Source organism: Danio rerio, chromosome 14 (genome assembly GCF_049306965.1).
Source record: "Danio rerio strain Tuebingen ecotype United States chromosome 14, GRCz12tu, whole genome shotgun sequence".
Lineage (NCBI taxonomy): Eukaryota > Metazoa > Chordata > Actinopteri > Cypriniformes > Danionidae > Danio > Danio rerio.
In genome coordinates this window covers 58,468,205-58,490,000 of record NC_133189.1, presented here as the reverse complement: position 1 = coordinate 58,490,000, position 21,796 = coordinate 58,468,205, and the positions used below count along the sequence as shown (strand labels likewise).

The window sequence follows — 21,796 nt, the reverse complement described above, 5'->3', positions numbered from 1 at the left end:
GAAAACCGCTAAGAAGCTGAAAGGAAAGACTGCTGTGAAAGACACTGAAGAGACACAAACCGAAGATACACGGGTTAATAATAAAAAGGAGACCAAGAAGGCGGAGAAATCTGCGGAGAAAGCCTTGAAAAGCCGTCAGAAGAAGGAGAAGCCTGTGAAGGACTCCAGCGTTCAGCAGCAGAGCGATGACTGTGAGCAAACGCAACACACACCACAGCAGAACGAGACACAGGAAAACAGGCCTGAGAAGGAAAACAGATCATTGACTGAGATCGATAATGCAAAGGATTGTGGGAAAGTGCAAACCAAGAAACCATGCAAGAAGCAAACGAAGACTTTAAAGGTCTGCGGTGAAACCCAGAACGTGGAAGAGGAGGAGATAATGAGGCAGAAAGCAGGCAAAAGAAAAGCAGACAATCCAGCAGAACCAAAGCAGCGGATCAAACGGACCAAGAAGAAGGATTCGGGAAAACCAACAACAAGTGAAGCAAATCAAACCAATCCTGAAGTCATGGAGAGCGAAAGCTCTGAAGCAAATAATGCAAGCAAACCCGACGACAGTATTGATGAATCTCAAAATCCTCCTGTAGCTGAATCACGGCCTGATGTGGAACCACAGAGCGTTCCTGACTGTCCGATTGAGAAAGCTCCAGCTGTAGAGGAAGTCCAGCGCCCTCTGGAGGTGGAGATCAGCACTGCAGCGCCAGATGCTCCAGAAGTGGACAGTGGAAATGAAATGCCATCTCCGACCGACAGCGACGGTGCTCCGGGATTCACCCCGACTCTACCACTGCAGCACAAGCCTGCAGATGCTGAAGATGACGAGGGCATCCACAGTAATGATGGAGGAAGTGACATCAGCGACAGCGCCTCTGAAGGAAGCTACGACTCTGGGCTGATGGCGGGCGCAGAGAAACTGCCAGAGACTCCGACTGAGGAGAGAGACGCTTCTGCAGCCCGACTGCTCAGCCACACCTGCATCTTCTGCGACCGCAGCTTCGCTCTGGAGATGGACTACCGGAAACACCTGAACCGACATTTAGTCAATGTGTACTACCTAGAAGGGGCGGCACAGGGGGGCAAATGAGATGCAACCGAACTGGGTCAGATGTAAAACAAACATGGGGCTGTTGCTAGATCCGCAGCAGGACATCAGTTTTTAAAAATGCATCGCTGTTCTCTCTTGAATCAAATCTGAGTTTAGCTTTTTAGCAGTAGATGGCGCTGTAGGATAGTTTGAACAGCAGTTGATGCTCTACACCTGCATTTCAGAACATTCAAATGTTAAAAACTAAACTAGAATGCCGTCTGCTGTCAAGCACTAGCCTAATGCACAATCTGCTGCTCAAAACTAGCCTAGAGGGACATCTGTTAAAACGAGTATAGACTGCCATCTGGTGTTTAAAACTAGTCTAGATCGCCGTCTGATGTTAGAAACTAGCCTAGAGTGACGTTGTTAAAAACTAGAGTGCCATCTGCTGTTCAGACGTTGCTCTAGGCTAGTTTTGATGTTAAATATAGCCTAGAGCACCTTCTGCTGTTAAACACTAGCCTAGAGCTCTGTCTGCTGTTCAAAACTGGTCTAGAGTGCCGTCTGGTGTTTAACACTAGTCTAGAGTGCCATCTGGTGTTTAATACTAGTCTAGAGTGCCATCTGGTGTTTAACACTAGTCTAGAGTGCTATCTGGTGTTTAAAACTAGCCTAGAGTGAAATTTTGCTAAAAGCTAGCCTATAGCGCTGTCTGCTAAAACTACCCTAGAGTGCCATCTGGTGTTTAAAAATAGTCTTGAGTGTCATCTGGTGTTTAAAACTGGTCTACAGCACCATCAGGTGTTTAAAACTAGCCTAGAGTGTCATCTGCGGTTCAATACTAGCCTAGAGCGCTGTCTGGTGGTTAAAAGTAGTCTAGAGTGCCATCTGGTGTTTAAAACTAGCCTAGAGCGCCGTTTGTTGTTCAAAACTACCTTAGAGTGCCGTCTGCTAAACATGCCTAGTTTACTACCTGAGGTTATAAATTAGCCTTTAGCTCTATGTTGTTCAAAACTAGCCTAGAACACCATATACTGTTAAAACTAGCCTAGAGCGACGTCTGCTGTTAAAACTAGTCTAGTGTGCCATCTGCTGTTCAAAACCAGTCGAGAGCACCATCTGCTAAAACTTGCCTAGTTTGCCACCTACTGTATGAATAAGCCTAGAGCGCTATGTTGTTAAAAACAGGCCTAAAACTCCAAATGCTGTTAAACTAGCCTAGAGTGCCATCTGCTGTTCAAAACTAGCCTAGGGTGCCATCTGCTGTTCAAAATTATCCTAGAGCACCATGTGTTTAAACTAGCCTAGAGCGCCATCTGCTGTTCAAAACTAGCCTAGAGCGCCATCTGCTGTTCAAAACTAGCCTAGAGCGCCATCTGCTGTTCAAAACTAGCCTAGAGCGCCATCTGCTGTTCAAAACTAGCCTAGAGTACCATGTGTTTAAACTAGCTTAGAGCACCATCTGCTGTTCAAAACTAGCCAAGAGCGCCATGTGTTTAAACTAGCCTAGAGCGCCATCTGCTGTTCAAAACTAGCCTGGAGCGCCATCTGCTGTTCAAAACTAGCCTAGAGTACCATGTGTTTAAACTAGCCTAGAGCTCCGTCTGCTGTTCAAAACTAGCCTAGAGCGACATCTGCTGTTCAAAACTAGCCTAGAGCACCATGTGTTTTAACTAGCCTAGAGCGCCACCTGCTGTTCAAAACTAGCCTAGAGTGACATCTGCTGTTCAAAACTTGCCGAGACCACCACCTGCTGTTAAAAACTAGACTATTTCAATAACGTCACTCTAGTCTAGAGCACCGTCTGCGGTTCAAAACTAGTCTAAAACAACATGTTAAAAACTAGTCTAGAGCAACATGTTGTTAAAAACTAGTCTAGAGTGCCATCTGCATTTCAAATCTACTCTAGAGTGCCATCTGCTGTTCAAAACTAGACTAGTTTAACAACATGTCATTCTAGGCTAGAGCGCCATCTGCTGTTCAAAACTAGCCTAAAGCTCTATCTGATGTTCAAAACTAGTCTAGAGCAACATGTTGTTAAAAACTAGTCTAGAGTGCCATCTGCATTTCAGATCTACTCTAGAGCGCCATCTGCTAAAACTAGCCTAGAGTGTCAACTGCTGTTCAAAACTAGACTAGTTTAACAACATGTCACTCTAGGCTAGAGCGCTATCTGCAGTTCAAAACTAGTCTAGAGCAACATGTTGTTAAAAACTAATCTAGAGTGCCATCTGCATTTCAAATGTACTCTAGAGCGCCATCTGCTAAAACTAGCCTAGAGCGCCATCTGCTAAAACTAGCCTAGAGTGTCATCTGCTGTTTAAAAGCAGCTTAGAGCTCCATTTACTGTTCAAAATTAGCCTAGAGCACAATCTGTTAACACGATTCTAGAGTGCCAGCTGCTGTTCAAAACTACTCTAGAGCGCCATCTGCTAAAACTAGCCTAGAGCATTATCTGGTGTTAAACACTATCCTAGAGCGCCCTCTGCTGTTTAAAACTGAACTCAGAGTTGATTCAGGAGAGAAAATTGATGCCTTTTGGAAAATCTACACAGGATTATTTCTGGATGACTCAGCTCCAGTTATTGTCTGTGGATCTGGCAGACGCACTCATCAGTGCTGTGCTGTTTTTAATCGCACAATAATGATCCAACACTGAACATCAAACATGACTCAGATCAAAGATTGATTGATTTAGTGTCAGTAATAATGAAATCTAGTGCTAGAGTCCTGAACAGCAGACCACAGTTTAGAAAGCACTTGACTAACCATAATCTAACCCTTCTCTTAAAGACACAGCTCACACAATAATCAACATCTCCTCACTCAAATTCTCAGAAAGTATTTAATGAATATGAACACCAAGAGCAGAATCCAGCATTCTTCAGAATATCTTATTGTGAAAGACTCGAGGGTCAGTCAATAGAGAAACACATGAATGTTTTAGTGAACTGCCCCTTCCCATGGTGTCACACAGATTTCTGTAGACAGGCCTGCTGCAGCCGGAGCGTGTCGTGTGTAATGGAGGATGTTTTTTACTCTCTGTACAGATCAATTTCTCTCTTCCTCTTTAAATGTCTTTTATATATTTCAGTTTCATGCTCAATCCAAAGATTCTGTTGCTTTTGTCTGTGTATTATCACTGTATATATTATTTTCTTCCTCTTCAGTGCCTCCGACAATCAATTTGAGCATTTTACTCACATCTGATGGACCCACGAGTGAAAGAGCGGCTTGTTTCCTCCATATCGAGCTCTTCTGCTTCTATAATTGATCATCTGCATTGAAAATCAGTTTCTCCAAAGTTGATCTGATGCTATTCCAGTGACTTTCAGCATGAGTGTGAAAGTGCCACGACCCTTAATGTCTAATATGATCAGAGAATACTGTAAAGAGAAGGTTGCCTGTAGTATGTTGTGCAATATTGACTTTTGGATCTCTTAACCAAAGCCGGATGTGGATGGTGGAGTTTGAGCTCTGCTCACGGTTGCATTCTTCATGTAAATGGAGGACTTTTGTATGTTGAATTAGCACTGCTCTTCTGTCTCGTTTGTTCTGCTCTTCTTCTATAGGAATAGCATATTGCATATTCACAATGTGGATCAATGTAGTCAGTGCGTCTTCATTTCTTATTAAAAGTAGTCAAATGATATCAGTCAGAATGTTGTAATGTCTTCCCTTGATCTGCTTTTTATCAACCATCTGATACCACCAAGTTTGACTGATTAGCTGAAGATGTTTCAATAAAACTTTTTTTATCTTTTGTTTTTTTAAATGTAGAAATTAGCATATTAATATACGTATATACACTCACCGGCCACTTTATTAGGTACACCTGTCCAACTGCTTGTAACACACTTTGGGTCCATTAGTACCAATTGAGCATCAACGCCACAGCCTACCTGAGTATTGCTGCTGACCATGTCCATCCCTTTATGAGCACAGTGTCTCCATCTTCTGATGGCTACTTCCAGCAGGATAACGCAGCATGTCATAAAGCTCAATCATCTCAGACTGCTTTCTTGAACATGACGATGAGTTCACTGTACTCAAATGGCCTCCACAGTCACCAGAGCTCAAACCAATAGAGCAGCTTTGGGATGTGGTGGAACGGGAGATTGGCATCATGGATGTGCAGCCGACAAATCTGCAGCAACTGTGTGATGCTATCATGACAATATGGAGCAAAATCTCTGAGGAATATTTCCAGCAGCTTGTTGAATCTCTGACACCAAGGATTAAGGCAGATCTGAAGACTAAAGGGAGTCTAACCTGTACTAGTGAGGTGTACCTAATAAAGTGGCCGGTGTATATATACACACAGACTTGGACAAAATTGTTCATACTTTCCAGTTCTATCCAGGCCAGTGTCATTGGTTTGCCTTTTATAATGATTCTGTAGATGCACAATTCAAAAGCAGCATTAGATATTCAATAGTTTATTATCAGAAATGTTCGATTAATCATGACTATTTTCAGCTTTTAAGTTATTTCAGAACCCACTGAGGCTTTTAATTCTTCAGTGGAAGGTTGGAACAATTTTGTCCATATAAACACATTTAGACACTGGTATAAAAATAACCCATCAACAGTGTGTGTGTGTGTGTGTGTGTGTGTGTGTGTGTGTGTGTGTGGTATAGCAGTGTCACAGTGGTCATTTGCTGTGTGTGTTGTGCAGTCTCTGAGCCGCTCTGGCAGACAGTCCCGTGTCCATCAGTGTTTGTGGTTTTCTGGTCTTGTACGCTGCAGATCTGTGTATTCTCTGTCCTTTAAGACGGACGATGTGCGGCAGTAACGGCGGCGTCCGCAAACACACTCCTGCTGCTGCTGGAGCTCGAGTCCTCAATAACAGCTGATCTCCAGCGTCTGCAGTCACCGCGATCCAGCCTGACACACACACACACACACACACACACAGCAGGAGTACTGGGTGAGCACATGATTAACACTTACATAGATTTAATATAAACACTACTGGAGTGGGAACACTGATGATAAAGGAAACATTACCATCTTTATTATGGTATAGTACATGACAGGAATAAGTGTCATTGGGCTACTGAATTATTAGGACAGAACGGTGATGACAGTGAAGTGGCTCAGGCATTATTGTCTGATACCTGTTCTGCCTATACTCCAGTTCAAACAGCTCCTGTTAGACATATGCTCATATTCAATGGCTCATTAATTCAGTATATGGTGATAATATTGATATCATGGACACTTTGAAGTTAAAATATAAAGTAATTCCACACAATATTTACAGCAGCTTGAGAAAGCTGACCTGCTGTTCTGAGACTGATTTCTATATGCATTTCCACCTAGACTGTTCATACTATAACCACCAAACTAACTCCAAACTGCTCTGACTCGGGTTGCTGGGTCACAAAAAATGACCCGAAAAATTCTCCCCATTGACTTAACATTGGACCAAACTTTGTGACATCATAACTTTGCGCCAGAATGTCATACAGATGAGACGTTAGGCTCATTAAACTCAGACCACCCATCTACCAATCACTGATGACCTTTCAACTTACTAGCCACACCCTAGCAACTAACCCATAGACTTTCATTGTAAAAAAACTGTCATTGACTTTACATCGGACATACTGATAACAATTCATACTAGAAACATACTAATCATACTAGCAACATGCTAATCCCTCCTAAATTCATGCTTAGCAACCGCCTAGCAACAGCTCAAAACACCCTATCAACCACATTAGCAACGACCTAGAACACCTTAGTAACTGCCTAGCAACCCCTTAGCAGCCACCTAGCAACACCTTAGCAACCACTCAGAACACCTTAGCAATGACCTAGCAACCACTCAGAACAGCCTAGCAACACCTCAGCAACGACCTAGAACAACTTAGTAACTACCTAGCATTGCCTTAGCAACAACCTAGAACACCTTAGCAACCACTCAGAACACTCTAGCAACTGCCTAGCAACACCTTAGCAATCATCTAGCAATGCCTTAGCAACACCTTAGCAAAGACCTAGAACACCATATCAACCACCTAGCAACACCTTTGCAACCGCCTAGCAACAACTCAGAACACCCTAGCAACCACTTAGCAATACCTTAGCAACCACTCAGAACACCTTAGCAACGACCTAGCAACCACTCAGAACAGCCTAGCAACACCTTAGCAACGACCTAGAACAACTTAGTAACTACCTAGCATTGCCTTAGCAACAACCTAGAACACCTTAGCAACCGCATAGCAACCACTCAGAACACTCTAGCAACTGCCTAGCAACACCTTAGCAATCATCTAGCAATGCCTTAGCAACACCTTAGCAAAGACCTAGAACACCATATCAACCACCTAGCAACACCTTTGCAACCGCCTAGCAACAACTCAGAACACCCTAGCAACCACTTAGCAATACCTTAGCAACCACTCAGAACACCTTAGCAACTGCCTAGCGACATCTTAGTTACCACCTAAAACACCCTAGCAATGCCTTAGTAACCATTCAGAACACCCTAGCAACGCCTAGCAACCACTCAAAACACCCTAGCAACCACCTTGCAACACCTTAGTAAGACCTAGAACACCATAGCAACCACCTAGCAACAACTTAGAACACCCTAGCAACCACTTAGCTTACCTGACCTAGAACACCTTAGCAACCAATCAGAACACCGTAGCAACTGCCTAGCAACATCTTAGTAACCACCTAGAATACCCTAGCAATGCCTTAGCAACCATTCAGAACACCCTGGCAACACCTTAGCAACCACTCAGAACACCCCAGTAACTGCCTAGCAACACCTTAGCAAATGCACATATCACACGTATCACCCTGGCAATGCCTTAACAACCTCTCAGAACAACAAAACAACTCAGAACACCCTAGCAACCACCTTAGCACAGACCTAGAACACCTCAGCGCACGTGTAGTTATCTCTGTATGCCGACTGCAATTATTTTAACTGCTTTAAATGTTCAGACGAGGCTTTCTCGAGACACCATAAAGTTTGTCCAGAGCTTCACTGTTCTAGTTTAGAGGGCCTTTAATAATATTCAGATGTTGTTTTAGTGTTTGTTCATGGCAGCAGTACAGAAATATAAATGAGTAGGTGATTTATTCTCAAACATTTTTTACATTAAGCTTATATATGAAGCATCCCCTGCATGCTTTACACATAACATGCTGATTTATTAGTATTCCTCTGTTCTGGAAATGTCCAAAAATTCATATATTTTAATAAGAAAATTAAATATTTAAAAATAACATCTCAGAAAGGCTGAAATGCTCTTTTAAATTAGATTGTTATTTCTCTAAAATAACTCTAACCATTGAGCGGAGTGATACAGAGCTGTAATGCGCTCTAAACCTGCCGGAACTACTTTAGCTGTGCCTTTATCTGACAATAACCAAACAGCTGAGACCTGGTGACCATCAGCCAATCAGAATGCAGCATTCAGCAGCTCTGTGGTGTAAGCTGAGCTCTTCAGACATTCACCTGCTGAGGAGATCTTGATGTCTGCGATGGCGGTGTCGCAGTCCTGACCCTGGAGCTCAAAGTCCTGAGCAATGAGCGGTGGGAATGTTTTCATGCGCTCCTCACCTCCACACGGCACCTTCACACACACAACAGGCATTAGGAAAAGACCTGCTGAAGGGTTTTTAGCATTGAGCATGATCATAAATGCTGTTGATCATCAGATCCTCATAGGCTAGTGGTTTCTGGAGGATCACCAACACTGGAGACGGCAGTAATCATGCTGGAGATACAGCCTTACACACTGCAGGAAGAGCTGTGCTCAATATTATTAGCCCCCGTGTCCTAATTACCCTAGTGAAGCCTTTACATGTCACTGTAAGCTGAACACTAGTGTCTTGAAGAATATCTAGTCTAATATTATGTGCTGTCATCATGGAGAAGAGGAAACACATCAGCTATTAGAGATGAGTTATTAACACTGTCATGTCTCTTGATATATCTGTAATAGTTCACAGGAGGGCTGATAATGCAGTCTTCAGCTGTAATCACACATGTATTATATTTGTGCTCACCCCCAGCAGTGTATTTCCAGCATGTTTCTGATAGATGTCGTCAGCTTTATCCAGACTGGTGATGTGAACCGGCACACGAGACGACGCCAGCACTGTGAACCAGCAGGAGTTCTGCCCCTACAGAGAGAAACGACGCTGTTATTCAGTTATCTGCTTGTGTTTTACACCATGACGGCTCCAACGGCTGTTTTCAGAGTGAGATAAAGTATACTACAAATATTGATTATATTAAAGGGCACCTATTATGCACTTAATGCAGAGTTTAAGCACAGTAGTGTGTGTGTGTGTGTCTCATGTCATCAGCATGAGTGAGTTGTGTTTGTTCTAATCAGACTTGAAGCAGAAGCACTGTGATTGACATTCTCCTGCTGTGTGTCATCAGAGGGGGAAAGCCCCGCCCACTAGTCTCCATCTCATTAGCATGTCCAGCAGGCCTGAGTGAGAAGCAGCCGTCTGTCCATTATCCATTAGAGTGTGCTGAAGATGATGTCAGCATAGACTAAGAGGATTATAGATGTGGAGTTCTAGATCAACATAGACTGACAGAAGCATCAACACACACTGAAGCACACAGGACACCAAAGCCTGAAGCAGGTGTGTGTTCTGGAGTATGACATCAGTGTTCGAATGTCAGATGTGTGTGTTTGTACCTGCAGGTAGTCGATGCGAGCGAGACCCCCCAGAAACAGCACCGTCCCCGGCTTCAGCAGGAATGTTCTGGGTGTGATGGCGACTGTGGGAACCACCAGCTTCACCTCCTGCTCCGTCAGCACACTCAGAAGCTGAAACACACACCACAACACGATCATTATTAACTAATGGACCCAAAGAAAACCCCCCCACACACCATTACACCACCACCAGCAGCCTGAACCGCTGATACAAGGCAGGATGATCCATGCTTTCATGTTGTTGAGGCCAAATTGTGAGCCGAGCATCCGAATGTGTGAGCAGAAATGGAGACTCATCAGAGCAGCAACGTTTCTCCAATCTTCTATTGTCCAGTTTTGGTGAGTCTGTGTGAATTGTAGCCTCAGTTTCCTGTTCTTAGCTGACAGGAGCGGCACCCGGTGTGCTCTTCTGCTGCTGTAGCCCATCCGCCTCAAGGTTGGCCGTGTTGTGTGTTCAGAGATGCTCTTCTGCAGAGCTCGGTTGTATCGAGTGCTTATTTGAGTTACTGTTGCCTTTCTATCAGCTGGAACCAGTCTGGCCATTCTCCTCTGACCTCTGGCCTCATCAACAAGGCATTTGCGCCCACAGAACTGCCGCTCACTGGATATTTCTTCATTCTCTGTAAACCCTAGAGACGGTTGTGCGTGAAAATCCCAGTAGATCAGCAGTTTCTGAAATACTCAGAGCAGCCCGTCTGGCAGCAACAACCATGCCACGGTCAAAGTCTCTTAAATCCCCTTTCTTCCCCATTCTGATGCTCGCTCTGAACTGCAGCAGATCCTCTTGACCATGTCTACATGCTGAAATGCAGTGAGCTGCTGCCATGTGATTGGCTGATTAGACATGTGCTTTAACTAGCAGTTGGACAGGTGTCCCTAATAAAGTGGCCGGTAAGTGTATGATATTGATCCTAATAGTATAATAATAATCTAATATACTATATTAATACTACACCATAACTATACTATACTAATGTCATACTAACAATATACTATACTAATATTATACAGTACTATACTAATACAAACAGCACCTGATATCATGTGATGAAGGATGTATTTGCACATTAATATTTGGCTATGTGACTTTGGTAAAGGTGTAACATTACTAATGTCAATATTATTAGCCCCCTTGAGAAATGATTGTTGTTGGATTGCCTACAGAACCAACGAATGACTTGCCTAATTAGCATATTATTAACATGATCATGATCAGACGAGCAGAAATGCAGTGTTTGTGAGTAGTGTGTGTGTTATTGAGGTGTAAGACAGCAGTAGTGTGTGTGTTATTGTGACTGACGTCGTTCTCCTTGATGATTCCCGGTGTGTCGTAGCACCAGTGAGCGTCTTTAATCTCATTATAGGAGAGTTCAGCGTCTGCTTTCGGACTCTTCTGAACGTCTCCATCCAGATCTCCTCCAAAGCTCAGACTGTCTGCATCAAACTCCACCTCATCTTTACTGTGTGCCCGCTTCAGCTGGAACGTCCTGCCAACGTGACCTACAACACACATATATAACGCTTTATAAACATTTACAATACAGTTATTCACTCTAGTCTGTGATATATGAAGTACACCACAGTTTGTTTAAGACAGTAACACATTTAATGGAGCTCTTTCTGCATTTGATTTGCTCATTGTATTTAATTAGTGACAAGCTTCTTGTTTTTAATATATATATATATAGTAGTCCGAATATTATAGTATATTATGTCTATATTATAGTCGGAATTATTATCCTCCCGGTTAAATTTTAATTTCGTTAATTGACACACATATGCATGAGTAAATGAGCAGCTTCAGTGATGTGCTGAACTGTGTGTGTGTGTGTGTACCGATGAGGTATCCGTGTCTGCTGTAGTGTGTGATCCTGCGCAGCTCGTCTGCAGTGATGTTCTGCTGCGTCTGCTGGAGTCTCTCTGCTCGTCTGCTCAGGCGATGAGCTGTCGGGTTTAGGATGGGGAACTTCAGCAGATTCAGAGTCGTTCCTGCACACACACACACACACACACACACACACACACACACTCCATCAGCACTGCAGACACACAACACACCATCCTGTCTGTGTGTGTGTGTGTGTGTGTGCCTATCTGTTCATCTACATATATATATATATATATATATATATATATATATACACATACATCTGTCTGTCTGTCTGTCTGTCTGTCTGTGTCTATCTATATATAAACATATATAGATGAGGCCTTACAGCAAGAAGGTCTCTGGTTTGAGTCTCGGCTGGGTCAGTTGGTGTTTCTATGTGGAGTTTGCATGTTCTCCCCGTGTTGGTGTGGGTTTCCTTCGGGTGCTCCGGTTTCCCCCACAGTCCAAACACATGCGCTATAGGGGAACTGATCAACTACACTGGCCTTAGTGTATGAGTGTGTGTGTGTGTGTGTGTGTGTGTGAGAATAAGTGTGTATGGGTGTTTCCCAGTACTGCCACTGAAAGGGCATCTAGTGCATAAAACATATGCTGGAACAGTTGGCGGTTCATTCCACTGTGACGACCCATGTTGAATAAAGGACTTAGCCAAAGGAAAATGAATGAATATATATACACACACACACACACACACACACTGTCTGCTGTCTATATATATACTATCTGTCTGAATAAATATATATACATATACATTCTGTCTGTCTGTCTATATAAATGTCTGTCTATACATCTGCCTGTCTATATATATACTGTCTGTCTATATATTCGCTTGTCTGTATATATATAATGTCTGTCTGTCTATATAACTGCCTGTCTGTCTATATATCTGACTGTTCATATATATATATACACTGTCTATAAATATATATATACACTGTCTTTCTATATATACATGTCTGTCTATATATCTGTCTATATATTTGCCTGTCTATATATATATATATGTGTGTGTGTCTATATATATATATATACTGTCTGTCTATATATCTATATATAATGTCTGTCTGTCTATATATATACTGTATGTCTGTCTATATAACTGCCTGTCTGTCTATATATAATTCTGTATGTATATATATATATATATATATATATATATATATATATATATATATATATATATAATCTGTCCGTCTATATATTTGCCTGTCTGTATGTATATAATGTCTGTCTACATATCTGTCTGTCTCTCTCTCTATACACACACACACACACACACACACAAACACACACTGTCTATATATATATGTCCTTGCATCTATTTATCTACTTGTTAATCAATCTATCTATCTATCTGTCTGTCTGTCTGTATATCTATCTATCTATCTGTCTGTATATCTATCTATCTATCTATCTATCTATCTGTCTGTCTGTCTGTCTGTCTGTCTATCTATCTATCTATCTGTTTGTCTGTCCATGTGGGTGAGTGTCTGACCAGGCCATGGTGATATGGTGGCTCTATGAATGGCGTCAGCGGCTGTGGATTTGCAGTAGTCAGACTCCAGCAGGGTGTTGAAGAGTGTGGATTTGCCGGCGTTGGCCATCCCGATCAGGTACACGTCTCCCCGGTGCCTCCCGCGGGTTTGCAGGCTGCTGATCAGGGTCTCGATGCCGTAGCCGGTTTTAGCGCTGATGAGGTGGACGTCTCGGGGGTCAGCGGAGATGCCGGCGCGGGCGCAGTCCGCCATCAGCTGCCGCCGCACCCGCTGCAGGTAGTTCTGCGCATCTCCCGGCAGCAGGTCCACCTTATTCCCCAACACCACCACACGTTTGTTGCGTCCCAGCAGCTGCGGCAGGTCCGGGATGATGGAGTGCGGGAGATCCAGCAGGTCCAGGATCAGCAGAACCAGCGCGCTCAGGGGCCGTATGGAGCCCACCACCGCGCGGTACTGATCCGGGGACATCCGCACGCTCAGCGCCCTCTGCTGGTGCTGGATCAGGAAGCAGCGCTGGCACACGGCCCGCTCCAGCCCACCGCCCTCCAGCAGAGGCTTGTACTTCTCACTGGGCAGGTATCCGGGCTCCTGGGGGTCCGTGCAGTGCAGGAGGGCCCCGCAGCCGGAGCAGGAGGTCTCGCTGAGGGCCGCCTGCGCATCCGGAGAGCCGAACACCTTCTGCGGGCGCTTCTTCTTGGGTTTGTGCAGAGGGAATCCTTCATCATGGAAGTCTATCAGAGAGTGCTCCTCTACGGGGCCCTTCATGAGCTCCAGCTGTCTCTCCAGACCCCGGAGCTGCTTAGACTGAGTCCTGACCTCTCCATCATCATCATGGTGTTTTCTCTGAAGAGCTCCCAGCTGAGGGCCCCGCTCCAGCATCTCTCCATCATCATCATTGTTTCTCTGAGGCCCCCTGAGCTGAGGGCCCTTCTCCAGCACCTCTCCATCATCCTCATGTTCTGTCCCCCAGTCCGGGAACAGGAAGTGCTCCTGTGTGTGCGGCTCCAGCAGTGTGTGCGGCTCCTGAAGCGCCTTTAATGCCGGACCTCCTGCGCGTTTCCATCTGCGCAGACTCTCCGTCCGCGTCCCCGACAAATGTTTCACGCCAGTACCCGCGTAGAGCCGCAGAACCGAGGCTCTGAGAAGCCTGTACATTATTCCGTCAACTTTATAAACACAGCGCCATCGCTAGACTCACGGCCACCTTGACTATCCAGCGACCCACGTGAGTTGCCTGTCGCACAATTGTACGTCACTGATTTTAGAACACGGAATATTTCATTAAAAATAACATTTTAACTCTTTGACTCTAAATTAAACAATAAATGTGTGGTATTTAAAATAGTAAATAGATGAATATGTAGGATGAACTAAAATAAAATCGTAAGAGCCGGAAGTGGCGTATAATCCCGCCGCCGCCTGTGTTGTCTTCAGAGCGGCTCAGACGTGAGGCGCGCGCAGAATCTCTGTTTGTTATCATCAGAAATATTAATAATACGCGGTACAAATCATGTATGATCAAGACGAAGGTATGTGTGAGGACTTATAAGCTCACTATGTGCTTATTGGTTGTTTTGTTTTAGTGAAATGTGTGGTTTAATACCTAATTTTCAAGCGTTAACGTAACGTATATGCTAACCGGCTAACTCTTGCTTTGTCAGAAATGAGCTGAACATGCATACTAATATAACTATTGTAGATTTAATACAACTGTAGGCTTTAAATATTGCTTATTAATTGTGTAACTTGTGTTTTGTTTGCTAGGCCGCAGTATGTAATGTTCATTTTAGGATATAAGTTAATGTGTTGTTGTTAAACTCTGTATTATTAGACATGTTGAAGTAAATACTCCATAATCACTGCAGATATCCAGTATGATGAAGATGATGATGAAATCACCCCTGACCTGTGGCAGGAGGCCTGCTGGATTGTTATCAGGTAATAAAACCCTGCTATAATGGAGAAACTACATAAAATTACATGTACAAAACTGACTTTATTTACTGAAATCACAGAAAATGTGTATAAAGTTGTATATAGTTGCAACAAGCTGTGCTTATTACAGTAAATGGCGATAGTGAATGTGATTCTGCTTGAAATGCTGAAAAGCTTATTGTTGTGTGTAAATCTAGTGGTTTGAAGGAGAGTGGCCACTAATTAAGATTTCACATGACAATTATTGAGTATATTTAGGTCAAACTGTGAACTTTAAATGGAGTATATGTCATTAAACATGGCATTAAAGGATTCCTAATATATGAATGACAAGACTTGGGTGTTGAAACAATTTTTCCACTCATTGACATTGTGGTGGCCTTATTGTTTGGGAAAATGAAGACTTTCCATAGCATGGAGAAAATTACAGCTGTGTTGCATTGTTTTTCTTTAGCTAATTTTATTGAAAACCCATATTATTTGGAGACCCGTAGTATTTTTATATTGATAACATGTATTATATGAAGAGCCATATTATATTTGCCATTTTACTGGTTTGATGCATACAAAACCCATATTCCACAAAAACCCATGTTATTTTTTAGTGGTGTAACAGACCACAAATCTCACTTTTCGGATCACACTACGGTATTTGAATCATGGATTCGACCATTTTTTGGATCAGCAATAAGGGAGGAGACAAATGTAATTTGCTTTTAATTTATACAAGCATATTACTGCAAAAACTATTGTTTTAAACAAAAATGAACATCAAGAAAGAACAGCTGAAGAAAAGGAAAATATTCAATAGGTAAAATGATGTTTGCTACTGCTGCTGATAATGCTAAACATAGAAATCTAACATCGTCCACAGCATAACACATTTATTTACAATTAATGATTTAACAGTTCACTTAAAACTTCCTGTTTCATCATAGATGGATCATCTCTGCAAACCTTTTCAGTGTCATCATTTTGATGGTTGTTTGTCGCCATTGGTTAAACAGTGTAATTGCTACAACATTCACCAGCGTCAAGTTCCATTAAACGCTGATTTTATTCTTTACCATAAACATCAGAGTTTATATCTGAACTGTAAACCGTCTCCCAGCACTGCTGTGGTATTTAATTGTTTGTAACTCACTGAAAATATTGTATAAACTGAATCTCTCTCGACCAAACGCCGATCTGAATGCATGGCTTCGAAGGATTAATAATGTAATGTGTGTATTTAATGTAATGTGTATTTACATAGCGCAGTTAATGTGTATGGCCGTACACCCAAAGCACTTCACAATCATGAGGGGGGGGGGTCTCTCCACACCACCACCAGTGTGCAGCATCTACTTTGATGATGCAACGGCAGCCACAGGACAACGGCGCCAGCTATAGGTGGAGTGGAGAGACAGTGATGGAGCCAGTTCAGTGCATGGGGGTGATCGTTAGGGCCGATGGAGGGACTTTGGCCAGGACACCAGGGTTACACCCCTACTCTTTACCAGAAGTGCCATGGGATTATTAATGACCACAGAGAGTCAGGAGCTCGGTTTAACATCTCATCGAAAGGAATGAACATATGCAAATCATTATTATTTATTGTTCATGTTGCGCGGGTTTGAATTGAGGTCATGATATTTTAATGTTAAATTCTGCAGCTTTACACTGAGAGCATTAATGCAGGTTATACAAACTGACAGAAAACACCTTTAGTTAATAACCTGAGAAAGCATTTAGCTCCCACTACAACCCCGAACTGTGGGTTGTGATCCATGCAGATCACAGATCCACCATGATCCAGTTCACCCCACTCATTTTTTATTGTTTTGTTAATTTGTTTGAAAGCCCGTATAATTAGTTTTGTTGTTTTGCTAAATTGATTAAAAACACATATTATATGAAGACTCGTATTATATTTATCTCTTTACTATTTTGACTCAAAACCCATATTAATGGAAAACCGTTATTAATTTTAACGCTTTGCTAATTTGTTTAAAAACGCATATGATACGGAGATCCATGTTAGGCGTCTTTGCTTTGCTCGTTAATGTTCACTTGTGTGTTTTCAGCTCTTATTTTGATGAGAAGGGTTTGGTGCGGCAGCAGCTGGACTCCTTCGATGAGTTCATCCAGATGTCTGTGCAGAGGATAGTGGAGGACGCTCCTCCCATAGACCTGCAGGCTGAAGCCCAGCACACATCTGGAGAGGTGGAGGAACCGGTGAGTGGACACGGCTTAATTGAGTTTACTGCCATTGTACTGGATAATGAGATGAAAAGAGAGCAGCCCACAAAGTAAAAGTGCAAAGTGCTAGACAGAAGGCCCAATGATGCAGGGATTATAGTTCTCCCTTCATGAGTGCCTGAATATTCATTCATTCATTTTCCTTCAGCTTAGTCCCTATATTCATCAGGGCTCGCCATAGTGGAATGAGCCACCAACTTATCCAGTATATGTTTTACACAGTGGATGCCCTTACAGCCGCAATCCAGTACTGGGAAACACCCATACACACTCATTCACACACACTCATACACTACGGCCAATTTAGTTGATCAGTTTCCCTATAGTGCATGTGTTTGGACTGTGGGGGAAACCAGAGTACCCAGAGGAAACCCACGCCAACACGGGGAGAACATGCAAACTCCACACAGAAACACCAACTGACCCAGCCGAGACTTGAACAAGCGACCTTCTTGCTGTGAGGCCACAGTGCTGACCACTGAGCCACCGTGTCCCCCATTGCCTGAACACAGCATCTAGAATACTATGTTTAATGGTTTGGGAATTGTTCAACATGTTTAATAAATAGAATTACACAAACATGTCCAAATCTATTTGTATGTGTGTGTTAAATGTGTTGTGTGTAGGTTTTTGATTCTACGAAGGCATCAAAATACCAAATATTTTTTCATGTTTACAAAAAACTTGTCAAGTGAACATACTTATTTAATAATAGCTATTAAAATACACACACTGGCAGTAATAAAACATCTTGTTTAAATTATATTGCTCTCATATATTTAAATAATGTGTGGATCAAAGGAATGTGCCCTGAAAAAATATTCAGAATTAGTTTGACTTTTATCCATGATAACGTCAACATCTTTGGCTGTTGTTGGAGCTCAAAGCCTGTGTACGCCGCTGCTGTCATATGCATTTATGAGTCTGTCTCTAAACTGAATTGTGTGTTTGTTTGCGTTTCTGCAGCCTCGTTACCTGCTGAAGTTTGAGCAGATCTACCTGTCCAAACCCACGCACTGGGAAAGAGACGGCGCTCCGTCCCCTATGATGCCGAACGAAGCCAGACTTCGAAATCTCACGTCAGTGATGATGATGCTTGTGTATATATAAATGAATGTTTACTAGTTTAGTATTTTAATATTTAATTCCTTTAATTTCCAAGTGATGAGGATACTAATGCATATGTAAAGTTGTTTAAGTTTTTAAAAAATATTTCCCAGATGATGTTGAACAGATTCAGGAGTTGTTCACAGTATTTCCTCTAATATTTGTTCTTCTGGAGAAAGTCTAATTTTTTTTATCTCTGCTAGAATAAAAGCAGATTTTAATTGTTTTAAAGCTACTTTTAGCTCAATATTATTCACCCCTTCAGCAATATTAGTGTTGGATTGTCTCCAGAACAAACCACTGTTATACAATGACTTGCCTAATTACCCTAACTTTACCCTAATTACCCTAGTGAAGCCTTTACATGCCACTTTAAGCTGAACACTAGTGTCTTGAAGAATATCTAGATTAATATTATGTGCTGTCATCATGGAGAAGGGAAAATACTTCAGTTATTAGAGATGAGTTATCAACACTATTATGACTAGAGACGTGTTGAAACAAATCTCTCCATTAAACAGAAATTGGGGGAATAAGCTTGAAATAATTCAAATATAACAGGAGGGCCAATCATTTTGACTTAAATAAATAGGCTATATGATAGTGTTGTATTTTGAGCTCAAACTTCACACACACACACTCCTCAGACATTTTAAATCTTGTAAATGAGTGTATAACAGGTCCTCTTGAAGTATTTAACAGGTTTTATTGTGTGTGATTTGCAGGTATTCTGCTCCTCTGTATGTGGACATCACAAAGACCATCATAAAGGACGGGGAGGAGCAGCAGCAGACGCAGCATCAGAAAACATTCATCGGCAAGATTCCCATCATGCTCCGCTCCACGTACTGTCTGCTGAGCGGGCTGACGGACAGAGATCTCTGTGAGCTGAACGAGTGTCCACTGGACCCCGGAGGATACTTCATCATCAACGGCTCAGAGAAGGTCACATCTCAGCCCTTTGAATGATAACATAAATGCATCAATGCTACCTGCCAATAATATGAGCTGTAGATTAAGGTGGATTCTAAATCATGATCTGTGTTTGGCGATATTTGGTGTATATATAGTGCTCAGCAGAAATGAGTACAGCCAGTTTATGAAAATGAATATTTTTATCCTTTTCTCAGTGATTATAGCTCATATTTTGGTGCATTTTAACAAAAATGCTTCAATAAATAGATGTATTTATTAAAATACTAATGTAGTCTCTAAGCATCTTTAAAAATAGAAAGATAATTCTTTTAAATTGATGCAAAATATTGCAGTAAAATTAAAAAAACACAAGATTTTAGCACAATAAATAAATGTTTCCTAACATATAAATGTGGTCTGCTGGACAGTTATCAAGTTATTTTAGGTTAGTTTCAGATTTGGCTTCAATACTGACTAATCTAGTGCATGTAAAGCATCCTGTAGAAAATATGAGTTAAAATGAGAGATCTGTGAGGCGTGTACTTGTGTTTGCTGAGTACTGTATTTACATGTTGTAAACATTTCCACACTTCAGTCTTAAACAATCGCCAGGGGCTAGTCTTCATCTCAGCACCCTGGCATCCATTTGTGCATCTTTCTCACGCTGATTGAAACTCATGACATGACTGCTCATTTACTGCCCAAGCCTGTGTAGAAGGACAGAAATTAAGGTTTTTAAAATTAAGCTAAATGAAATGAAGACACACAGCTCTATCCTGCAGAATTGCACCGTGTTGTTTCTCCTGAATGATCTGTGTTGTGTGTTTTCCTCAGGTTCTGATTGCTCAGGAAAAGATGGCCACTAACACAGTGTATGTGTTCGCCAAGAAAGACTCCAAATATGCGTACACCGGAGAGTGCAGGTCCTGTCTGGAGAACTCGTCCAGACCCACCAGCACCATCTGGGTCAGCATGATGGCCCGAGGAGGACAGGTGCGTCTCCTGCTGGCTCATTATCCAGCGCAGTTTCCATCCTAATGGGAAAAAATCAAAAGTGAATCAGCTGCATTTATATCATTGTTAGAGCGGCTGACTGTAGTATTGGTTGCCTATAAAACAATAATAAACAAGGCAAGCATAATATAGACCCTTTTCACATTTCCCGGTTTCTCTTTAGCCAAAGTCGTCATAGTTAGGAAAGCTTAGAGCTCAGTGAATGGGAGATTACAACAAATACTTTTTTACAGTCTTATTTGCTGCAATAAAAATAGAAAAACATCCACAAAGATGTTATAAAGACTTTCAGAAAGAGGACAAAAATAGTGTGAGACAGATAACGGCAACCAGAGGAGAGAATAATGTCAGATTTACTGTCCTGGCCAATAGATGCTGCTTTAGAAATGCCTGCGCAATCGGTAATTCGTTTTCAAAGATGATAGAATACATACATGAATGCATATAAATATTGAAAACTTTTAAGGATTTAAGATGATGATGACCCATAAACATGTTATAACAGGCTTGTGAAAGGGTCTATGGGGTCGCATGGATGTAATGTTCACTTCAGCCCAGTTTATGTGGAATTTTTTTAACGTCCAAAACCACCTCAAGTGAGCATAACGTGTTTTTTTAAATTGAATTAAAGGTGCCGTATGTAGGATTGGCAAAATAAATTCCAAATATTGGATTTATTTAATTTTTTTAACTCAACCCGTCCCCTTTAGACTGAAGCACATGCAGGTTGCCAGATTGACGACACTAACAGGAGCGAGCTAAAACTAAAATGAAGTATTCACTCTGGTAATTACATATGAAGCAACCATTCCATCTGGAGGCAGTGAACGAGGCATAATTTGCAGTGCATTTATCGTGAAAGTGTGGAGTTTGTCCTAATGGCATCTTCTACACAAATTCAAATCAATTTTTAACTAAGCAGAAAGTTAGTTTTAGGTGAAAAACATCCGTGAGTAAACTAGAGCGAGTGATGCGGTGCTTCAGGTTTACTGTGAACTCAACGTTGTACTGTACACTGCCCTGCTAATGTTACCTTTGTAATATGTGTATTATTTGCTGGTTAAAACCACCTCAGGGATTTTTTTTTTAACTCTGATTTATTCACACTAGCTGTGACTTGGTATCTGCCTGTCGCTCTTGGTGGCGACCTGCTGCAAACGCAGGCCTACAGCACGGAGAATACAACCGGCCTCTGAGCGAGCTGAGAGAGGATCACATGAGCTCTATTAGTGCTCCTATTGGCTGTCGCTCAAGAAGGATTCTCAACTTTGTCACATCGCTAGACACACCCACCTGGTCGCGAACGGTCACTGTCGCTCGTGTAGGCGTAGGTTGCTGGAAGTCACTCACTTCTCATTGAAATGAACAGTTGCTTATCGCTTTGCTGCTGCGAGTTGCTCGTAGTGTGAATGAGACTCGAGTCTCTCATTTCTGCAGTTGCTTCTGTCCACCAGAGGGC

The 21,796-nt window shown here is 42.2% G+C and overlaps 3 protein-coding genes across 7 annotated transcripts in view; 2 read left to right on the top strand and 1 right to left on the bottom strand.

Moving 5' to 3' along the window:
- Positions 1-4,689, top strand: part of rest (RE1-silencing transcription factor) — a 15,029-nt gene extending 10,340 nt beyond the window's left edge. Inside the window, exons 4-5 of one of the 2 annotated variants that reach the window (XR_012389546.1) lie at positions 1-1,976; positions 2,197-4,689. The exon at positions 1-1,976 is cut by the window's left edge and continues 532 nt beyond it. Coding sequence is in view for 1 of the 2 variants with exons in the window: in NM_001353866.1 (NP_001340795.1) it covers positions 1-1,087 (1,087 nt within the window). In the remaining variant the exon portion in view is untranslated. The other variant, NM_001353866.1, reaches the window with a different exon arrangement.
- On the bottom strand, positions 3,857-14,350 carry noa1 (nitric oxide associated 1). 3 transcript variants are annotated; one of them, XM_073921490.1, is made up of 8 exons: positions 13,125-14,350; positions 11,575-11,727; positions 11,039-11,238; positions 9,718-9,849; positions 9,068-9,184; positions 8,514-8,631; positions 5,413-5,917; positions 3,857-4,850 (listed from the first exon to the last, which is right to left on the bottom strand). In XM_073921490.1, exons 1-7 carry the CDS (start codon positions 14,278-14,280, stop codon positions 5,685-5,687), a joined length of 2,109 nt encoding a protein of 702 aa, XP_073777591.1. In that variant the 5' UTR covers positions 14,281-14,350; the 3' UTR covers positions 3,857-4,850; positions 5,413-5,684. The 3 variants fall into 3 exon arrangements, with proteins under 3 accessions (XP_073777591.1, NP_001107900.1, XP_073777592.1); NM_001114428.1 differs by having other exon boundaries at positions 4,769-5,917; positions 13,125-14,324; XM_073921491.1 differs by lacking the exon at positions 3,857-4,850 and having other exon boundaries at positions 5,457-6,904; positions 7,249-8,631.
- Positions 14,351-14,540: 190 nt separating this feature from the next.
- Positions 14,541-21,796, top strand: part of polr2b (RNA polymerase II subunit B) — a 29,137-nt gene continuing 21,881 nt past the window's right edge. Inside the window, 6 exon segments of one of the 2 annotated variants that reach the window (NM_001024461.3) lie at positions 14,541-14,654; positions 14,991-15,063; positions 17,127-17,277; positions 18,268-18,380; positions 19,134-19,353; positions 20,158-20,316. In NM_001024461.3, coding sequence (NP_001019632.2) covers positions 14,636-14,654; positions 14,991-15,063; positions 17,127-17,277; positions 18,268-18,380; positions 19,134-19,353; positions 20,158-20,316 — 735 coding nt within the window. In that variant the 5' untranslated portion in view covers positions 14,541-14,635. 2 annotated transcript variants of the gene reach the window in all.